General features: G+C 36.1%; 1 protein-coding gene across 1 annotated transcript; it reads right to left on the bottom strand.

The window, feature by feature from the left end:
- Positions 1 to 14762: 14762 nt before the first annotated feature.
- On the bottom strand, positions 14763 to 16002 carry LOC145588746 (uncharacterized). Its single transcript, XM_081645353.1, has 4 exons — positions 15652 to 16002; positions 15351 to 15582; positions 15195 to 15270; positions 14763 to 15075 (listed from the first exon to the last, which is right to left on the bottom strand). Exons 1-4 carry the CDS (start codon positions 16000 to 16002, stop codon positions 14763 to 14765), a joined length of 972 nt encoding a protein of 323 aa, XP_081501479.1.
- Positions 16003 to 17693: the final 1691 nt, after the last annotated feature.

The raw sequence follows: 17693 nt of genomic DNA, 5'->3' as shown, positions 1-17693 counted from the left end.
CGATCTCCTCTAAGGCAATGCTTCCTGTGTTAAACCTGAGTAAGCTTGATATTAAGTCTAGTGAAGAATCCTCTGACTTCGAGCAACAATACTACACTCATGAAGAGAAGAAAATGTTGTTCAAAAAGAGAAAGGGGAGGAGGTTCACTGAGAAGGGACCGAGGAAGAAAGGTTGGAGCCCTTGTGTGGAAAATGATCTGAAGTTGGTACTTAACATGGAAGGGAAGTAATTGAAGAGATCGTCTGTTAGGGAAACTTCAGGAAAGAGAAGCAAGTTGGAGGAAGTACAGCAGATGTGTGACAAATTCAGACTTGGTGTAAGCAAAGATGATGACTTGTGGGAGAAGTTCATGGAAGTTGAGGAGGGGAAAACTACTACGAGAATCCAGGTACTACGCATAGCAGAAAAGGAAGACTTGATGGACTCAGATGGTGAAGTGTCGAGCAAGGAAAGACCTTACTTCATGGAGGATGGCGCGGCTAGCCTTTGGGTGGAAAATGAGTGTGTTAAGTTGGAATCGTAGGGGAGTGAACGATCTAAACTCCCTAAATTTTCCCAGTAACAAAATCGATTGCGGCTAGATTTAATGTAGACTTTATTTTCCTAAGTGAAACTAAATGTAATTATGACTCTTTAGTCCCAATTTTCAGTAAAATGGGATATATGGGTAGTACGGGGTGTAATGCTAATGCTAGTAAGGGAGGTATGTTCCTATGCTGGTCGGATATGGTGTTTATACAGGTGGTAGAAGTCCACCCTTTTGTCATCCTGTGTTATGTTTATCTAGTAGGAGATATTAACTGTTATATTGTCGGTGTGTATGGTAGTCCGTATGTGAGTAATCGTATGGAAGTGTGGAATAAGTTGCATGAACTCATGAACACATACAGAGGGAATTCGTGCTGATAGGCGACTTCAACCAATTGGAATCGCTAGAACAAAAACTTGGTGGCAGAGAAGCCATACCAATATTGACTCACTTCGTAAATTGGACAATTGATAATAATTTAACTAGCATTCCTTTTATAGCTTTGAAGTTTACTTGGTGTAATAATAGAATGGATTAGCCCACTTATGAACAACTGGATCGAGCTTATGCAAATGATGATTGGAGAATAGAATTCCCAAAAGCGTTTATGTGGAATTTACCTATAATGTTTTCTGACCATGCCCCTTTGGTACTCCAAATGGTAAAACCAAGGGATAAAAAGTGCACTCCGTACAAAATGGAAGCGTGGTGCCTGAAATTGAATGATGTGCATAAGCTAATAAGCTCTTCTTGGGCTCACAATTTGAAAGGCTCACCGTTGTTCATCGCACATAAAAAAATTTCACGATGCCTTAGAGAAGTGAAAAACTGGTGCTTGAATTACAAGAATAGCCATGCTGATTGAAATTGGAAAAGAATACAAGAAGAGTTTGAAGAAGTCCGAAAAACAGAAAATCAAGTGGACTTCCAAACAGGACTTGAAATTACACAGAGGAAGGGTTCGGAAGAAGAGGCAATCCAAAAATGGCGGTATTGGAGGCAGAGAGCAAAATCAAAGTGGGATGCTTATGGGGATCAATCCACGGCTTTCCTTTTCAAGAGTGTGAAGCAAAGAGCATCCAAGATGGAAATTCGAGCTCTGAGGAGTAACCAAGATGAGTGGATCACAAAGAAGGAGGATATTAAAGCCTAATTTCTCACACATATCGCCTCTATGTATAATGGGCCGAGATTATCCCAAGATGAGGTCCAATGCAGAAACTCTCTCCTAAGTGAGTGGATTTAAGACCTTCTAAAACTAAACTCAGACCAAATTTCGTGGTTGGAGAGGCCTTTCTTAGAGGACGAGATTAAAGCAGCGGTGTTCGCCCTAAACCCACTAAAATCACCAGGTCCAAATGGTACACCCCCTCTCTTCTTTCAAGAAAATTGGGCTGCAATCAAATTGGAAGTGTTCAAGGGAGTTGAAATTTTTTTTCGAACAGGTAATCTGCTAAAAGAAACAAATAAAACATTTATTACTCTAATTCCTAAGATCAAACAGCCTTCAAAAGTGGATAAATTCCGACCAATAAGCTTGTGCAACTCCCTCTACAAGATCATCTCCAAGTGCATGGTAAATAGACTTAAAGCAATCCTGCCTGATATTATTGGAGATTTCCAAAATGCCTTTGTCCCAAGCAGGCTAATGATAAACAATTGCTTTGTGGCCCATGAAATTTTGAATCAAGTTAAATCTAGAAGGAAAGGTGGGATTTTTGAGGCCATCCTCAAAATAGATCTTGGTAAAGCCTATGATCGAGTGAGTTAGGACTTGGTGGAAAGCATTCTCACCCAAATGAATTTCCCGTCTTCGTGGAGGACATGGATCAAGCAATGCATCTCATCGGTTTCTTATGTTGTGTTGGTGAATGGGGAACCGACCAGTTTCTTCTCCCCAAAAGTCGGACTAAGACAAGGGGATCCCCTATCCCTGTATCTATTTATCCTAGTCATGGAGATTCTTTTAAGAAAATTGTCAAGACTCCAGTCAGACGGGGAACTAAAGGGGATAAAAATTGGAAAAAATGATCCAGCTGTTAGCCATCTCTTCTTTGCTGACGACGCCCTCTTACGTTTTAAAGCTACGCCAAAGTCTTGCAGGCTCATAAAGATAATTATGAATGAGTTTTGCCTCATTTCAAGAGAAGTGGTAAATGAGAAGAAATATTCAATTCTTTTTAGTCCAAACACCCCTTTCAGATTCACAAGAATTATGAGACAGCCCTAGAGGCAAAAGTAGCAGAGAGCTTGGGAAATACCTAGGATTCCAATGGATGTAAATGGAAGATCAAGTACAAAATTTAAGACAGTTGTGGAGGGGATTCAGCAGAAAAATTTCCTCTTGGAAGTTCTCAAAACTCAATCAAGTGGGGAAACGGCTATTAATCAATGGTATCCTCCTAGCTTTGGCACAACACATTTTGTCACTTTACTGGTGTCTAAGAGCTATAACAAAGAGGGCGTGTTCTCTAATAACTAGATTCTGGTGGAGCCCAAAAATAGAGGGAAAATCTCTATGTTGGAGGAGGAGGGATGTATTGCAGCTTCACAAGAATGAGGGAGGAATCGGGCTAAAAAATATTGAGCATATTAATAGCAGCCTCCTCATGAAACAGCGTTGGAGGATATATAAAAATCCAAATCTCCTCTCAAGGAGAATGTTTGTAGAAAAATATGGAAGCGATCCTGTGACTTTGGGGATGGAAAAAACAAAGATAAATAGAGGATCGTGGGCAGCCAAGAGTATGATTAGAGTAGTGAATTTATTCAAGGCTAGAATTGGAAAACGAATAGGAAATGAGAGGAATACTACCATTGAGCATGAAATTTAGGTCAAACGTGAGAAGGTTCAATTGAAAAATGGTTTAGTTGCTCCCCCATTAAAAGTATCTGATCTGATGACATCAGATAAAAGATGGAATGCAGGTCTGATTTGGAAATCGTTTGATGAAAATACAGCTAGGGATATATTAGCTGTTCATCTACCTCTGTAAGAAAAAAAAAGATGAATTCAAATGGCTTCCAGAAAGAAAGGGAGAATTCACGTTTAAGTCAGGGTATTGGATGCAAATAGCAAGCAGCAAAGTTACATCATGGATGCCTCAAAGTCCAGGATTCTGGAAGAGATGGTGGAAAAGCACTATATCGCCCAAGTGGAAGATGTTCATTTGGAAAATGGCACAGAACATCATCCCTACCAAAGAGAACCTAGAGAAGAGGGAGATTAACTTGGGGGTCCCTGTGTTTTCTGCAAGAAGGAATTGGAGAGCACATACCATTTGTTTAGACATTGTGAGATTTCGAGGAGGGTGTCGTCAACCTCCCTCTTGGAATCAATTCTTCTACTCCTAACCATTTGTCTTGTAGGGAATGGGCTACGAATTTCATTAGCTATTGTATGAAGAATACGCAGGGCAGTCCTACAACCATATATACTTTTGTGGAAACACTGTGGGCAATTTGGTTACACCGGAATGAGATCATCTTTAGAGACGTAAGTGTCAATCCTTCCAAAATTTTAGAGTTGGCACAGTTACACGTTAGGAACTAGGAACAAGCTCAAAGAATATTGGAGCTATAGCAGGGGATAGAGAATCAAATTGCAGGACAAAGTAACCTGCCTCTAGTATGGAGTGTGGGGAAAGCCACTTCAAAGCCGAGCATCACAGTATTAGTGGATGCAGCATGGAAGGAGCAACGAACGAGAGCAGGAAGATCGTGGAGAGCGGCAATTGCCTGGATAGCGGAGGAGGAGCAAATCAGACATATACAAGGAAGATCACGAGCTTTTGCAGCAACACCAACTCAAGCAGAAGGCCTGGCCATTCTTACAGCTATCCAAAAAATACCCGATATTTTCACCAATGTGATTATCAAAACAGATTCATACTAGGTGGTGAATGCTCTTAAGAAGCCTGACAAAGCAGAAGAAGAGATCAAGCATATTATCCAGGATATTCAATTGGAAGCTGCTGAGAAAGATTTCCTCGTGTGCTTAAAAATAGATAGAAATAATGTGCAATTAACACATGATTTAACAGTAAAAACTAGAATAGTTGGGTAGTGGGGGTGCCCCCTTTCACTTTTCTGTCTAAAAAAAAATCGAATAAGTTATGGCCAAAATACTAAACCAAGCCTAGGTCCACCTTACCTGCAACCCAATGATCACGAGGAGGGCCCTTATACCTTAATTCCAATCCTAAACCAATAAGGATTCATTAGGAACGTATAAACGTCTCTTGAAGGTTCGAATCTATCCTTTTCGAAAGATAATCCTTGTTCAATTCGAATTTAAAGACATTCAGATATGATTTTTGTGCCTCATAGTTTTTATCTAAATATTTGATGGTTAGATATCCATTAAAATTACCTTTCCGATGATATATCATAATCCAAATTCCGAGCTATAACGAAAAAGATATGAACGAAATACCAAACTTTTATCTAAAACTGACACCATTCCACTATTTTGGCAATATCTTTATTCTAAAAAAGATATCAGTCTGATTCTAATTTGGTTGGAAAGTAGACTTCAAGAGCTTTCCAACGATGTATTATTTATCTTATTCAGATTTCTGGATCAAAAGATATGATAAAAATAAAAACCGCAAAAACTGATGTCCATCTCGCCGCGATAAAAAGAGATTTATTCCAATTCGAATTCGGATCTTTTCTTGATTCTTCGACTCTCTTTTTTCCTTATAAATAGAAGTCATTTCACCTCGTTTTCAATCATCAACCAGCTTGATCACTAACAATCATCATTTAATCCCATCTCTAATCTTTCTCTCTTTCTTCTTTCTTGATTTCTTAGCCTAGCCCAAACACATCCCAACACCTTCTTATGACTTGTTGGCGACTCTTTTTCTCTATCTTCTTTTTCTTGGAGTGCCGCTATGCTTAAAAACATGACCAACGTTAGGGCGGGATTAAAATTCCGTAGAAGTAAGGCCCTGTTCTTTTGAACTTCTGGGAAGAGCAGAGCAGGGGTCAGCAGAGCGTAGCAGATTAAATTTCAGCAGAGCAGAGCAGAGCAGATTTCAGGATAGCAGAGCAGAGCCGAGCCGAGCAGAGCAGATTTCAACATTATTATTAATACTATTATTAATGTTATTATTATTATTAATGTTGTTGTTGTTGTTGTTGTTGTTGTTGTTGTTGTTGTTGTTGTTGTTGTTATTATTATTATTATTATTATTATTATTATTATTATTATTAAGTGCATATACCATTGATTTAGGTGAGTGAAAACATAAATAAAGGTGTAACAAATTTAACATATGTTAAGTAGAAAGATAATAGACAACAGTTTACTTATATTCATTTCACAAAAATTTTAAAATAAAATGATTTAATGAGTAATAATGATTTTACTTATAGATATGTCTTAATCATATATTTTTAACCCTAAAATAATAATATACAAAGTACTACTTGAAAACAACCTCTTTTTTTTTAATTCTTAAATTTTATGGAAAGATTTGAAAAATAATTCAACTCAACAAACTAACATTCAATACCCACATTAAATGTTTATATACATTGTGATTCTAATATCAAATTTTTATAAAAAGAAATTGTTATTAATTGTTATTATTATTATATATTTATTTGAAAGAATTGTTATAATTATTAGAAATTATTAATTAATAATATTATTAAATATTAATTCTTAATAGTTTGAATTATTAAATACTAGATGAAGCCCGTGCAATGCACGGTTTGTTTGAATTTTTAAATATATATTTTTTTTATGTATGTGCTAAAATTTGTTGTATATTTAGATAAAATTCATAATATCAAAAGATAATATTTTATATTTAATTAATTTAAACTTAAAAATCTCATTCGATAATTTTCTTACATGACATTTGAATTATTTAATTTTAAAAGAAATTAATAATCTCTTTTTTTATTGGCTACAATTAAAATTTATAATCCTACGTGGTGCGTTAAGAAAACTAAATCCTACACGGCTCTCTAAAAACTCGGGAAAAAACTCCCCTTTATATATAAATATATTAGATTATTATTGATAATTATTATTATTAATTATTATTATGATTAATAAATATTAATTATTATTATTAATATTAATAATTATTATAATTATTTTTAATATTAATATTATTATAATTACTTAAAATAATAAATTATTATCATCAATACAATATTAATTATTATTATTGAATATTAATTATTATTGTTATTATTAATTATTATTTGAAAATAGAGCAGAGCAGAGCAGATTTCTTTTGAGCAGAGCAGAATTGATCTAAGAAGAGCAGGGCTCAGCAGAGCAGAGCAGAGTGATCCGTGCCATTTATGTCACCTTTAGGCTATGTTTTCTTTATATTTCTATGCTCCTTTGTAGTCATTTATGTCGTGTTTTTAGAGAATAATGTTCGATTCACGTGTTTTTGTGTTAGTTTAGAGAAATGCATGCTTTTAATGGTTTTCTTATCATTTTATTCATTTCTCGGCTATTTCTCTTGCTTCTATGTTTCTTTGTGTTGTTTTGTAGGTACGTCGCGGGCTATATGCATGGAATTTGAAAATAGCACCCACTAGCATCAATATGCACTTTTCGGAATTGAATTTGAGTTTGAAACAAAGGAAAACGAAGGATTGCAAAGTATCAAATAGGAGCTTTGTGCATTGTTTCAGCCATATCTCAAGTTCTACAGATTGGATTGATGTGATTCAAGTTGGGTTGGAAACTAGACTTAAAGGGCTTTCCAATGATAGGTCGCACGCCCTCATACGATTCATAGATTGAGAGTTACAGCCTTCCGAAGTTAGCCCTGAAATTCTGCCGCGGGCGCGGGCTACAGTACCCGCGGGCGCGGGGTTGCTGCAGCTCCAAAAATGCCGTTTTTGGGCAGTAAGCACCCGCGGTTGTCCCGAGGGCTCCCCGAGGGCGCGAGCCTTGGCCCCGCGGGCGCGGGCTTGGGCCGCGGGCGCGGCTATCGGGGTGTCCGTTCTTCTCCGCGGGCGCGGCCGATTTCTCCGCGGGCGCGGGTTTCTGGGTCTTTTACGATTTTAAGCTTCTTTTCTCCTTTTGTTTATATAGTTTTTGGTTTCCTTTATTCTTCATTCATGTAATTCTTTAGTTTTAGAATAGTTTTCTCTCTCTTAGGTTGAGAGCTTCTCTCTCTAGATTAGGAGTAGTTTTAGAGAGAGAAAGTGAAGAATTTCAATGGTGATTGAGAGATTGAAGATGCAAGTGTGACAATTGTGTTGGAGATCTTCCTAATTATCAATGAGCATTTCTAAACTCTATCTCATTCAATTGCTTTGTTTAATTTGATGTTTGTTTGGTTTGATTTTGATATTTGATGTTTGATTAGAGTAATTATTCTTGATATTTTGTTGATTCTTGTTCTCTATAGTAAATAGTAGTTTTGATCATGTTTCTTGAGTAGTTTACTTGCTAGGGTTTGGGTAAACATGTGTGATTGATGGATTGAGATTGATTTGGGAATTTGAGTAGTTCTTGTGTTGTGATTAAATTGATTCATAGAGGTTTGCATGTTGCATAAGTTTGATTGGAGTAGCTAACCATGATTGCTAGCATTGATTGCATGATTGAATTGATTGACATGACCACTTGATATCGATTTGATCATAATTAGTTGAGTATTTGATTATGTTTCTTCATATTGTTTAGCACTAGAGAAATCTATGTTAGAGAGTGTGAGGATGATTAGTTGAATGCCCCTAATTGCTCCTACTATTTGTCTTTGCATTGCTTGGATTGCTTGACTCCCTAATTAGCTTGGTTATCATGAATGCATGTTGATCCCCACTCCCTAGTGTTTCATTTGTTTGCTTCTTGATTTAGGAAGTAGAATAGTGTCACCTTTCACCTTAGACTTCGACCTAGCTTAGGCGTTAATTAGAAATACTTGAACATAACCGTTCCTAGTGGTTCGACCCTTGACTTACCTCTATACTTGTATTTAGGTAGTTGAGTGATTATAAATTTGTTTGACCGTAGGGAGGATTAGTTCAACGACATAGTTTTCCCCACGTCACAGAGCAGCTCTAAAGAACAGGGCCTTAGTAGCATTCGGTTTCTTGTCTTCATTCCAATGTCTCTTAATTTTTAAGGCTAACATGCAAATATCATTGAATGTATTTTGGGTACTTAGCTCAACTTTTTTAGCAAAAGGTCGATTAAGTCCTTTTATGAACCGAGCAATACGCATAGTTTCTTTCTCATCCAAGTCGCAAATAGAAGTTAAACGTTCAAACTCCGTGATGTATCACACTTTTAATATCTTGAGTTAAAGTATTCAATTTCAAGTATTGAGTTTATTGCTCAAAATCATGAGAAGGTATCTAGCATGCATCTTTCTTTTCAAATCAGTCCATCTTGATCTTACTCTTTCCCCATCTAGCATGTCGAGATTTGAAAGATTCAAACCATGTTCTCACATTCTTATGTTAGTGAGTCTTTTGCAAGCAATTTTGAATCGTTTCACGTCATTGAACCCTTTTAAAATCCAAAATCTTCTCTAATTGCTTCTCCCACTCAAGAAAATCTTCGGGGCTACCTAGACCAGTGAAGTCATCAAGCTTAAAACCCTTATCATCATCAATTTTAGAAGAATATTTAGGCTCATTATCATTGTTAGAAGAGCTATAATCATCATCTATATGCTTTTTCTTCTTTTTATGATCTTGAAGTAACTTTGCAAAAGTATCAAACCTTGCATCAACACGATCATTCATCTTTTCCTCTAAAATCTCAAATTTCTCTTTATACTTTTGAATAAGTTTGTTCAAAGCTTCTTCTTCTAAGTTTTAAATACTATATTTGAGTACAAAAGAAAGCTAAAAACATGACTAGAGTATAGCAGTAGCATGTAAGTGAATTATATGATCAAAACACCCTTAAAATACCCTAAACCACACAGGAAAATCCCACCAAATATAGCAGCACAATTTAAGTAAAAACAAACCAAAATATAGACTTATACCACTTTAAACTAAAACTGGCCAGTACGCAAAAAATAGTCCAGGTTAATAGCAAACAAACTCAAAAAATTCTAAAATTTTTAGTTAGAAAGTAGACAAAAAAATCACCAAAATTCAAAAAAAGAATCACCTGAAAAGCTTCTGTAACGAAGGAAAATGAGCAAAAACAAGTTGACCTTGCAAACTGATCCTTTGAGAACTGAACAATTAGAAAAAGAATTGCGTGACACTTCTCCCCTTGAAATCTAATACCAATTCGATGTGGATCCTAAGTTTTTAAACCAACAAAACCCTTTTAAGTGAAAGTGAAACTTACAAACAAAAACTCTAAAATAAACTGAGTAAAACAATAAATGATCCTTTTCTTTCTGGAGCCAAAACCTATTACACGCGCCATCAAGGAGGAGCACACGCCTGACCACCGTCAAGGTGAGTCCAGGCCGGAGCTAGGGAGCAGGCGCGTGGGTTCTAAAACAGCGCGTGGCTGCCGAAATTGTCGTCGGAAGTCAAATGTGTCATTTCATCTTCCTTGTAAATCATGCTTCCTTGTTTCTTAATTAAGCTATTGAACCTCTCCTCGTTTCTTTTCTTGTTTGGGCAGCGTATAATGGATTTATTCTCAATTAAACTAAGGAATTAGCCTCTTAATTCACATCAAACTGGATCCAAGCTTCCGAATTCTATAATTTGTGCATGTTTCTCACATGGTGAAAAATCTACAGTGATTGTGGTAATATTGGATCCTATATTCATCTCATCTATATCTAGCACAATCCTTCCTTTTATCGTGACCCTCATTATTTTCTCCTTAAGAGTGATGCATTTTCAAAGGGATGACTTACTAATCGATGGTATCAAAAATAGTTTGGATTAGACGTTTTACCCAGTTGTTTAGACAGAGGTAGCACGATGATCTTTTTCTCAAGCAAGTCGTCTAGAATTCCTTACAAATCTTAATCTGGAAACGGGTTATTTATTTACCTGCAATTGCTTTAGGGTGGGTCCTTAATTCTCGCTTTGTATCCTTCGAAGATGACTCCTTCATTTGTTCGTTCTTTAGCTTAGAAAAAATCTTCCCCGGAGAAGACGTGGTGGAGACTACCACTGACTCTTTGGTAGGTTTCTTACCAGTCTTTTCTGTCTTCTTAAAATTATTCTTTTCTTTCTTGACAAAACCCGAAGAACTTGCACCATGGCTCGAGATGCTTATCTCCATATCGTGGGCTCAAGTTGCTAGTTCTTGAAAGGACCTCGGCTTTATGCCTTGTAGGATGTACAACAAATCTCACTTCATCCCTTGGATACACATTTCAACAACACGTAGAGGTTTCTAACAAAGAATCTTTGCATTCTAGACTTATAACTCTCCGATCTATTGACTGATGTAAACCAAAACTGGTTCATCTTCCCATGTCATCCTAACTATCGATAGACTCTTGAGGCGGATTAGTGTACCAATCAAATGCAATTCCCTTAAGGGAACAGGCAAATTGTTTGACAAGCAAGTATCCTGCAATTCCGGCGTTGTTACATGTCTCGATAAAATGAGCGATGTGTTGCTTGGGATTACTTGTCCCATTGAACTGTTGGAATTTTATGGGTGATAGCCTTTGGGCATCTTCAATTTATTGATACTTATATGGCGTTGTTCCTCATAGGCCCAAAGACTTGACTATGCATACTAGGTGATGGAGGGTGGATTCTAGGTCGTTGGAAACTAAAATTCCTCCGATCAAACTATATTTATAACCAAACCTACACCTAGTAATAGGGAAAGTTTTGGTCGAACCACTAGGAATGGGGGGAAGCTTGCTACGGCCAATGTCAAGCTACATCGAAGGTAAGATGGTAGTGTAGATTATCTAATTCAACTAATCAAACCAAGTAAATCAATATATCAAGACACTAGGGATTTAGGATCCACATGTACTTGCAATGGACACACACTAATCGGGTTGGAGATTGATTAATTTGAGTATTGCAAGGGAAGATAGACAATGCAATCAAAAAAGCTCAACAAGCTATCTCCTAGAGGTCTAGCTAGCGCCAACTACGAAAGACTCTAACTAGGAACGTCACTAACCAAGCTCAATCGACAAATGCGAGCTACAAATCAATGGTCCGTATCAATGTAGGCACACAATGCAATCTAGTATGACAATTAAAGTTAGCTACTCTTTAACTAATCACACACATGCACAAAATCAATCAACCAATTTAATCACAATGCTAAATCAATCAAAAACCCCCAATTAGCTATGATCCATCACTCAAACATGCTTCACCGCATCCCTAGCAAGTAAACTACTCACTATACATGGAAGAAATCGAAATCAAAACTAAGCAAATCAACAAATTCATCATCATCATTTCAATCAAACAAATTTAATCAACTAATCAATAAACTTGAACAATCAACAAAACAATTGAAATCAAAAGCTAAAGATTGCATTAAAGTAAAAGAAATCCTTACAAACTTTGATGAAATCAAAGGAAATGTGCTTAGAATCAATCATCAATCATCAACCATGAGTTTATCTCTCTAAAATTCTTCTCTAATGAAAATCTCTAATATCCAAAATTCTAAAATTAATTCCCTAATCCATTCTTTCTCTAAAAATAGAAGAAAAATCTATATATAGTAAAGCTAACAAAGAGAAGTTGGTAAGATCGTCCAAAATAGACCCGTACAAGCGCGGCCTTCTTCAAGAAGATGCGCGGCCGCGTAAAAGAGGGTACGGAATAGGGGGAACAACAGGCGCGACCGCACCATAGCACCGCTCGCCCGTGCCACCACACTGCGCGGCCGTGCAATTGTCGCGCGCGCCCGCACCTGGGAGCAGGGCAGCTCTCTTCCCCTTCAACTTGATGCTCCTTGTGCGCTCCACTTGGTGTGCTTGGTGAACACGGAGCATGGCAGATTCTAAACACCTTGATGGTGGGTTCAACACCAACATTGGTGCCCCCACGGCTTGAATGCACGACCTAAGGAAACTTGGAACTTGCACATCTGCATACTTGGGTTTCAAATGGAAGACACTAAGCATCCCAATCAATGCAAAACCCGGGAAGAAACCTCGGGAATACTTGGACAACGATCTTAACCTGAAAATGAAAGAAAACAAACAAATAAAAGGGAAAAAGACAAAATAAACCAAGAAATACACGAAAATAGAAAATCAACTAAGGAAAGTGCAAACTAAAGAAATAAAGAGCAAAACTAAGGAAAAAGGAATGAAAAGAGCTATAAAAGCAATCTAAAATCACCCTAAAAGAGAATAAATGAGTGCCATAAATGACACTCATCACTAGGATGGTGAGTCTAGTTAGATGGAGACATGACTAACAAGACCCAAAAGGAAGAGGTCAAAATATATCATGTATCGTAATTGGTCAACCATGTTGTTGGGTTTGATATCACTATTACTGTTAAGAAGAAAAATGAGTCTACTTCTCCATGTCCAACTGATAACAACAATGAGGGTTCAAGCATTGAGGAGGAAAGTGAAGTTATTGTGAGAGACTATCTTACCACCGAGGTTGCTGAAGTAGACTTCGTAGGATCTAATAAAGATAACCCCATGATTTTTGAACCGGACCAGGTCCAATCTTCCCCTTCAGTGCCTATCTTCATGTTCTTTTCCACAAGTAGGAAGAATGGAAGGCAGCATATGCCTAGAGTGAATAAGGGAGGTAAAAGGTACTCCAAGTTTTGTTTTTTCAGGTCTAAGAAGCGCAAAGGAACAATCTCAGAGCATCTTATGAGTAGTATTCGTGATGAAAATGGTCACTCCCCGTTATTACTTATTTGTATTGCTAAGTGATCCGAATATTGATGAGAACTTCAAGAATTTGTTAAATCTTTACAAGGAAAACCTAAATTTGAACATTAACTTATTAGAAGCTACAAATTGGCGGTTCTTGGACGGTTCAAACAAAGGAACTTGGTGTCTAGTCTAATAAGCTCAAGTTTTGGATTACTCTACTTACTCTACTTAGGGCAATTTAATTAGTTTTTTTGCTTGCAAGTTTTTACCTTTCACTTGAAAGGGTTTTCTTGGTTTAATCACTTTGGATTAATTTTATTTATTTTAGGAATTTATAGACTAAGTAGAATTAGAATTAGTTTCTTAATCTAAGTAGAACTAGTTTTCTTATTCTATTTGGGTTACTTGGGGATAAAGGCTAGGGGCTTGTACTAGTCCTATTAGACTTCAAATTAGTTAGTTTTTGGTCTATAAATAGTTGTAATTTCATGACTTCTGAGATATAGAATTTTTCAGATTATTAAATTAAAGTATTTGCTTGTTTTGCAATCGAAACATTCGTTTCTTGAAGCTGGCGATTATGTTCTTTAAGCTTTGTTTGAGTTGATTAATTAAGGGGTGGTGTGACCTTTAACTTACTTAATCTACTTGTCTTCTTGTTTAATTCTTAGTGGACGAATCCTATAGAGAATTTGTGTGTGTTTAAATCTCTTAAGGATACGCATCACTAAGTAGGCCATGAATATTGTATGCCCAATCCCCATTTTAGGTCTAGTATTAGTATAGCTAACAGAGCTAAACCCTCTCCTTATTTTACTTGTAGTCTTGAGTCATTTGGGAGCTAGCTTCCTTTTTGGACCGTTGTTAAAAAAAGGAAAAAAAATACTATTAAGATAAACAAAACGCCTAAACATGATACTAATAATTAAAAATCAATCCCTAAACATGATGCTAGTAATCAAAACAATAAAATAAATAGAGCAAATAAAAACAAAATAATTAGATACTCACTACAAATGTGCAATTTTGAATGCTACATCATGAATAACACGTTATAACTTTAATAAAAAAATAAATCAAAAGAATTAAGGAAATTCTCCTTGGTAATACTCAACTTTTTCTTATTCTCTTTGGTAAATTGAAAAAAATAACTATTATCTTTAGTAAACTTATATTTTTTTATTATGTTAATTATAACATTAACGACTAAGGGTTTGTTCATATTTACTTATTTTCAGTTCAGATCAGCTCCAATCAGTTCATTTTAGTTCAGCTCTAATCAGTTCAGTTCAGTTCAATTCGGCTCAGTTCTTAATTTTTTTGTTTTAGATGTTTTAGCATATTACAACAACAACGACAATAATAATAATAATTATTATTATTATTATTATTATTTTAAATTATATTCGTCGTTCAAAATGGTCACATTTTTTTTTATAGTTGAATTCATTGACAAAATGAGAATACTACACAACAGTTACTAGCTTTCATAATCGGTTAGTTCTTCGTCTTCTTCTTCTCCATTAAGTTGCTCCATTACCTCGACATTCCTCTGAATTGACTCCCATATCTGATCAGTTATTTGGTTTCGTACAATATCCATAACTGCTTTTCTGTTATCATCGTACATAGTATGATCTTCTGTTGGTCCCATGACTTCAACTTGGTGCGTGAATGGAATCCCTAGTTTATGTAAACGAACAAAATTGTGTAGAGTACAACAAGCAACGATTATTTGCAACTTATAGCAAAAGTCCATTTGCGGCATCGAATTAGGTTGTAGAACCTTCCACCTATTTTTCAGAACCGCAAAAATTCTCTCAATTACATTTCGACAAGAAGGTGTATTTAATCGAATTGCTCAATCTTTCCTCGTGGAGGACCTGTTCTCTTGAAATCAGGCAAATGATACCTCACATCAGGTCCTCCATGTGGACTCAAGTACCCGAGTGTATTAGGATACGCTGAATCGACCACATAGTATTTTCCTGTACAATAATCATAATGTTAGTTAACCAAAGTAATGGATTTTTCTATCTTATTCATCGCAATGTAACTTAGTTTGTACCAGACGGTGGATGAAGGAATCCCATTATTGCATCTTCTAAACATCGCCTCCAAACAGTTGTATCATGTGCACTGCCTTCATAACCTACATTGATGTGAGTAAACAACATGTTATGTGAACACACAGCCATCACATTCCATGATTTGCCCCCTTTTCGATCTCTGAAGGCCTTGCCTACAGCATCTGCAACAACTGCATCTATAAGGGTACCGTCTATGGCACCAACACAATCCTACGAAAAAAAGTACATGGTCATTACATGGACATTATACATGTAGGTAAATTTAATGTGAATAAGTACCTTAAAGAAAGGCCAGTATTTGTTGTTATTTTGAATTTCAGGAGGTGTTTCATTCAAACTTTGATATGATCGAATTATTTGAGTTGACAACGTCTGCAATGCCTCTAATACCTCGTGGAAATACTTCGAAATAGTAGTTATACTGTGTTGAAATTTTTCAACAGCATCACGAACGGAAGCAGGTTTGGCAAGCATGTACAAACATATCCCAAGTTTCTCCTCAATGCCTATATGTTTACCATTACCATCTCTCAACAATTTTTGTTCTCTAAGAGTATTAGCAAGACTTATAAATATTTTTCTACTTAGCCGAAGTTGTTCTTTGTACAAATTATGATGGCCTGTCAGCATCCTATGTATCCATTGACTTCTCGTTTCCCCACCAACATGCAAAGGTATCTGTTCAACTTAGGACGTCAATCTCCTTAGCTCATGCAATGCTATACGTGTCAAACTTTCTTCCACCAAATCATCATCCATTCTACATAACCAACAAAAGATTTATTGCAAATTGCTTTAGACAAGCTTAAAAAAACAAGGAATTCAAAAGAAATAACTTGGACTCATAATGGTAACAAAAGTGAATACAAACACACATAATAGAAATAATTTAGACGAAATCATCCGATCATATTACACAAACATAAGTTGTAATTGAAATCCATAATGAAAATCTGATCATAATCATAAAACTAGCCATAAAGTCACACAATTATTTCAACTTAAAATACTAGTTTTCATAGAATCCTTCCTCAAGCAATGAAGTAAATGAAGTGTCTGGCTTATACACATCATCTTCAAGTTTACAATGCTTCCTTAAGAAATGAAGTCTCCCTCCATCAGAACGCAAAGAGGTGAAAAGATCGATAGCACCGAGAGTACTACGAAAGCTATCAAGAATATCCACAGCAAAGGCTTCCCCATACTTTTCAACAATCCTCATAGACTCCAAGATATTGAGAACTTCATCAAAAGGGTTTTTGGGTTTAGAAGATTGACTCAGAGAGGATCGCTTCAATTGATCAAGACATGCATCAATATCCTCTTTCCTAGACCTTTTACTAGATATCCTAGAGGGCTGGTTGTCAAGGTCTTTACTCTTTTTTGTTTCACTAGGAACGATACAAGCAAGGATGTCATTGTTGCGGGTTTCAATTTCATGAGCATTATCAGAGTCACAAGATGCTTCAGCTTCAACACTCAATACTTCCTTCTGTTTCAGTTTCATCCCAAGTGATGCTGGTGTAAAAGATCTATCACCCTTTGCATAACCACTAATAAAAATCTTATCCCATTCCGCCTCATTCTCTAATGGAATCTTAAGAAAAGCTTTTGGTATGGATCTATATCGCTGAAAAAGGATAACGTTTTAAAGAAACATATTAGTCGAAGGAAAAAATATATGTCTATAATATACAAATTAAATAATAAGAATAGTTAACAAATACCTTAACAAAGGCTTGCCATTTTTCAGAATCAACATCAACTTCAAGGCAATCATTATTGATCCATCCAATACCAGTCCAGTTCTTTAATTCATTCCAAGCTTTGTGTTTATTTTTCATATTCATGAACCAATTCATAATAGGAAGGGGTGTAAATTTCTTTCCAGTTCGGGTGTTTAAAGTTCTAGCAACAACATCCCAATCAGTTTTCCCACCGGCTGGGGAGACATGGTCCGGCAGAATTCCCAAAAGTATGGTCACAACATCCGAAGTGAAAGATGCTCGTTGGGTACTCATTGCAAACAAGATATGGCTAAACAACATCCAAAGTGAAAGAATAGATATTAAAGCACAAACTACATGACAACTCCAACGCTTCTAAAATAACTAACTAGCAATAAAATTAAGGGTATACTAATGTTTTTTATTAGAACACATGTCATAAATACAAGTTTAAGTACTTACAATTAATATTACTATACTACAATTATAAGTAGAGAAACACATGAAATTAATATTACTATACTACATTATTACCTTTTTATACATATTAATGCATTGTGGGTACTATCATTCACTCACTCACTCTTATTACTC

This window comes from Chenopodium album, chromosome 17, assembly GCF_948465745.1.
Source record: "Chenopodium album chromosome 17, dcCheAlbu1.1, whole genome shotgun sequence".
Taxonomy (NCBI): Eukaryota; Viridiplantae; Streptophyta; class Magnoliopsida; order Caryophyllales; family Amaranthaceae; genus Chenopodium; species Chenopodium album.
Note: the sequence above shows the minus strand (reverse complement) of the source record. Positions and strands in the feature narration are given on the sequence as shown.

What these genes read in the sequence shown, in the direction of transcription:
- LOC145588746 (XM_081645353.1), bottom strand. Translation starts at nt 16,002, where the DNA reads ATGCTGACAGGCCATCATAATTTGTACAAAGAACAACTTCGGCTAAGT. An exon ending in AATACTGGCCTTTCTTTAAG is followed by an intron (nt 15,583 to 15,651) that starts GTACTTATTCAC and finishes TTTTTTTCGTAG; the next exon opens with GATTGTGTTGGTGCCATAGA. An exon ending in CATGGAGGACCTGATGTGAG is followed by an intron (nt 15,076 to 15,194) that starts GTATCATTTGCC and finishes TCTGAAAAATAG; the next exon opens with GTGGAAGGTTCTACAACCTA.